This window comes from Phaseolus vulgaris, chromosome 7 (genome assembly GCF_000499845.2).
Source record: "Phaseolus vulgaris cultivar G19833 chromosome 7, P. vulgaris v2.0, whole genome shotgun sequence".
Classification (NCBI taxonomy): domain Eukaryota; kingdom Viridiplantae; phylum Streptophyta; class Magnoliopsida; order Fabales; family Fabaceae; genus Phaseolus; species Phaseolus vulgaris.
Window position 1 is genome coordinate 14,852,400 of NC_023753.2, and position 4,364 is coordinate 14,856,763.

Sequence of the window (4,364 nt, forward strand, 5' to 3'; positions counted from 1 at the left end):
CTTGCTTGATTCCTACCTCTGCACACAGCTTCCCCAACTGTTGGCTCGCGAACTGGGTGCCATTATCTGAGATGAGACGCCTTGGCACGTAGCTTCCCTCAACTGTCCTCTGCCTTCCCCCCTTGCCTGAGCTGGCCAGCTTGGCGAGTAGGTCAGCTCTGGCATTTTGCTCCCTTGGGACAGGCACCAGTTCAAAAGCGGCGAAGGCTCCCTTCAACACCTCGACGTACCTCAGGTACGCAGCCATCTACGGATCCTTTGCTTTGTACTCCCCTGTTACTTGCCCTGTGACCAACTGGGAATCACTCTTCGCCAAGAGGCTTTGCGCGCCCATCTCCTTGGCCAAGAGCATTCCAACAATCAGCGCCTCATACTCAGCCTGATTATTACTTGCCTTAAAGGCAAAACGTAGGGCTTGCTCGATCAACACCCCATTAGGCCCCTCCAAGACTATTCCCGCGCCGCTCCCCTGTTGATTGGAGGACCCATCCACTGAGAGCATCCACTGTGATCCTAACTCCACCTCTTGGGGGACACCTCCTAGTGAGAGCTCTGCAACGAAATCTGCGTAGACTTGCCCTTTGATGGATCCCCTGGGCTCGTACTGGATATCAAACTCTGACAGCTCCACTGCCCAACGAACCATCCTCCCAGCGGCATCTGGCTTCTGAAGTACCTTCTGAATGGGGAGGTCCGTCATCACCACCACTGTGAAACTATGAAAATAGTGGCGGAGCCTCCTAGCCGAGAACACCACTGCCAGTGCCGCCTTCTCCAACGACTGGTATCTTGACTCTGGGCCTTGCAAAGCCTTGCTTACAAAATAGATGAGCCTCTACACCTGATCCTGCTCTTGGACAAGCACAGAGCTGATAGCCCACTCGGTCACAACGAAGTACAAGCGAAGGGGGACGTCTGCCCGAGGCTTGCACAGCACTGGAGGCGTCACCAAGTACTCCTTCAGCTTGAGGAATGCTGCTTCGCACTCATCTGTCCACGCAAAACGGTTATTCCTCTTGAGGCACTGAAAGTAGGGGTGGCCCTTCTCACCTCCAGCAGACACGAACCTTGACAAAGCTGCCATCCGCCCAGTCAGCTGCTGCACTTCTTTTACTGAGGTTGGACTTCTCATGGCGATGATAGCTGCGCATTTATCAGGGTTCGCCTCTATTCCCCTCTCCGTGAGCATGAAGCCCAAAAATTTTCCCGCCTCAACCCCAAAGACGCACTTCTCTGGGTTCAGCTTGACGCGGTACTTTGATATGGTGGCAAACAACTCTTTTAGATCCGCCGTGTGCCGCCCCCTCTCCTACGAGGTCACCACCATGTCCTCTACGTAGGCTTGCACGTTCCTTCCCAGCATGGGTGCAAGGACCTTATCCATAAGCCTTTGGTAGGTGGCACCTGCGTTCTTCAGCCCTAACGACATCACCTTATAGCAATAACTGCATGTCTCTATCATGAACGCCGTCTTGCTCTCATCCCTGGGGTGCATCTTTATCTGATTGTACCCCGAAAATGCATCTCAGAAGCTCAGCATCTTGTATCCTGAAGCACTGTCCACCAATGCGTCGATGCTAGGTAAGGGGTATGAGTCTTTAGGGCACGCCTTGTTTAAGTCCGTGAAATCGACGCACATTCATCATTTTCCATTCGCCTTCTTCACTAAGACGACATTGACCAGCCACTCAGGGTATTGGATCTCCCTGATGTGCCTAGCACTTAGCAATTTCTTCGTCTCCTCCTGCACGACGAGGCGTCTCTCCTCGTTGAACTTTCTCCTCCTCTGTCGTACAGGGCGAACCTTGGGATCCATGGTGAGGTGGTGGCATAGGAAGTCTGGGTCGATGCCTGGCATGTCCGAGGCGGACCATGCGAACGCATCTAGGTGGCGCGAAATCACCGTCGCCACTTCGTCCTGCTCTTCCTGGCTCAGCAAACGCCCCAACTTGAACACCTTGCCACCTATCTACCTTTCCACCACGTTGTCTACTGGTTGGGGTCGCCTGTCTCGCACACTCTCCGCACGAGACTCGCTTCTGCTGCTCTCTTTTATAGGCGTCGCCCCATCAGGTGCTTCAGGCGTTGCCTCCTCTACCGATTCTTCCATGGGCGAGGCCCCCTCAGATACTTCTTCCATGGGCGAGGCCTCCCCATGTGCTTCTTCTAAGGGCGCATCTTCCTTGGTCGTCGCCTCCGTGTGTGAGGCCTCGACAGGCGTCGACTCCGCGGGCGTCGCCTCTTCCAAGGGCTCTACCTCTATCGGCGTATCCGACACGGGCGGGCGCTCCATCACCATAACCACACCCCTCTTCGTTTTTAAGCTATTTTCATAGCATTTTCGGGCCTCTTCCTGATCAGATTTGATCACGATCACCTAGCCACTGAGATCTGACAGCTTCATCTTCATGTGGCGCGTGGAGGCCACTGCTCTTACCCTGTTCAGCGCTGGCCTACCCAACAGAATATTGTAAGCTGAATTGGCGTTGACTACCAAGTAACAAATGCTCTCTGTACGGGACGCTGTTCCATCTGTAAACGTCGTCCTTAGCTCCAAGTAGCCTTGTACTTCCACTTGGTCCCCCGCAAACCCATACAAGCATCCAGTGTAAGGCCTCAGCAGGTCAGGGGACAACTGAAGCTTGTTGAAGGTCGACCAGAACATGACATCTGCAGAACTACCCTGGTCGACGAGAACCCTATGCACCTTTCTCCCAGCTGTGACAACTGAAATGACCACGGGGTCATTGTCATGGGGGACGACATCACGTAGATCAGCTTTCGTGAACACCAGATCTGTCTCCCATGGGTCGTCTGAACCCTCTCCAACAACTGAATTCACTGTCCTCACATATCTCTTGCGCTGAGAGGCAGTGGGCCCTCCTCCTGAGAAGCCACCAGAGATGGTGTGTACTTCTCCATGGATTGGCATCTCATGTGCCTGATCTTCCTCTGGCACTGCCAAGGCCGCGACCGTAGCAGACCCGGCCAGGTAATCTTTCAGAAAGCCATTCTAACTGATGGCCTAGCGCTAAACAGTTGTTGATGTGGTGCCCAAATGCCTCGTGGAACTCGGACCACGAGTCTTTGTGAGGTCCCAGCACTTTATCTGTCTTCACTGGTGGCCTCAGCCTGTCAGCTATGTTTGGCACAACGATAAGATCTTTAAGCTCCACCACAAAATTGTGCCTTATCGGCCTATTCCCTTCCCTCGACGACCTGTTTCCCTCTGCTCGACCCCTAGGCTGGGGCCTCCTCACCTCGTATGGGCGTCTCCTCTCCTGGTTCTTCCTCCCCGTCGTGGCCTCGTTGACCCTGGCGGGTTGTGCACGCGACGGTGCTCTCGGGCGTGTGGGTGCAACACTTGTGCGCTTCTCGCACACCTCGCCCTCAGTGGCGATGTGTTCCACAACAAGATGCCTTATTTCAGTAAAAGTTCGGGGGCGGTTGCGGATGATTGACTCGCAGAAAGGCCCAGGGCACACCCCCTTTCTGAATGTGTAGACAATCATGGGTTCCTCCGTGGTGCCAACCTTCACCACCTGAGCCCCAAAGCGATTGATATACTCCTTTAAGGTCTCGCCTTGATACTGCTTCACATCAAACAAATCATACGAGACTGGTGGTGGAGCCCTGTTTGCTAGGTACTGCTCCCTGAATAGCAGGGAAAGCTGTGCGAACGATGTGATATGGCCATATGGAAGGTTGATGAACCAATCCATGGCCATGCCAGTCAGAGTGCTCATGAAGAGCTTGCAACCTGCGGCGCAACTTCTCATTCGTACGACAGAGCTCTTCATTTCTCGCTTGAGACGCCGCGAGATCCGCCTGCATGCGTTCTTGTTCAACCTTCGATGCCGCCATTGCCTCCTGCAACCCCTGCATCATATCCATGACCTGCTGCATGGTCAGGTCTCCACTCTCAGCTCGCGTCGAACTTTGCCTGGTGGTTCTCATTTTCAACGATTTCTTGAAACTCATCTAACGGTTACGACGGTTCTAACAAACTTCTCCGGTGAACCGAACGAGATTGAGAACAAACAGTGAGAACTTGGTGAAACCAAAGGACGAATGGTTGAAACTTCAAGAAGATGAAGAAAACGACGGGAACTCGAACTAGATTGACGAACAACAGGTGAAAACTGAAATCAATCAGAAAACGATCGGTGGAAACCACGAGCAACAACGTATCTTTAGCAAGCTTCAAACAAACACGAACAAACAGTGATCTGAACTGAACTTCACGATGAATTGAGGATCTTGAATGATTCTTGAAACCTGATCTCGAAAACTGCGACTGAAAACCTCTAATACTTGCGGTGGGAGCTGATGTTTTAAATCAGCCCCACGGTGAGCTCCAAATG

General features: G+C 53.0%; 2 protein-coding genes across 2 annotated transcripts; both read right to left on the reverse strand.

Annotated features, from left to right (window-relative positions):
• Nucleotides 1-2,377: 2,377 nt before the first annotated feature.
• LOC137829110 (uncharacterized) lies at nt 2,378-2,932 on the reverse strand. Its single transcript, XM_068635904.1, has one exon. The coding sequence runs from the start codon at nt 2,930-2,932 to the stop codon at nt 2,378-2,380; it is 555 nt and encodes a 184-aa protein (XP_068492005.1).
• Nucleotide 2,933: 1 nt separating this feature from the next.
• On the reverse strand, nt 2,934-3,779 carry LOC137829111 (uncharacterized). Its single transcript, XM_068635905.1, has one exon. The coding sequence runs from the start codon at nt 3,777-3,779 to the stop codon at nt 2,934-2,936; it is 846 nt and encodes a 281-aa protein (XP_068492006.1).
• Between the last annotated feature and the right edge of the window lie 585 nt (nt 3,780-4,364).

Excerpts from the sequence above, each read along its gene's own strand:
- LOC137829110 (XM_068635904.1), bottom strand. The coding sequence starts at position 2,932 with ATGCCAATCCATGGAGAAGTACACACCATCTCTGGTGGCTTCTCAGGA.
- LOC137829111 (XM_068635905.1), bottom strand. The coding sequence starts at position 3,779 with ATGAGAAGTTGCGCCGCAGGTTGCAAGCTCTTCATGAGCACTCTGACT.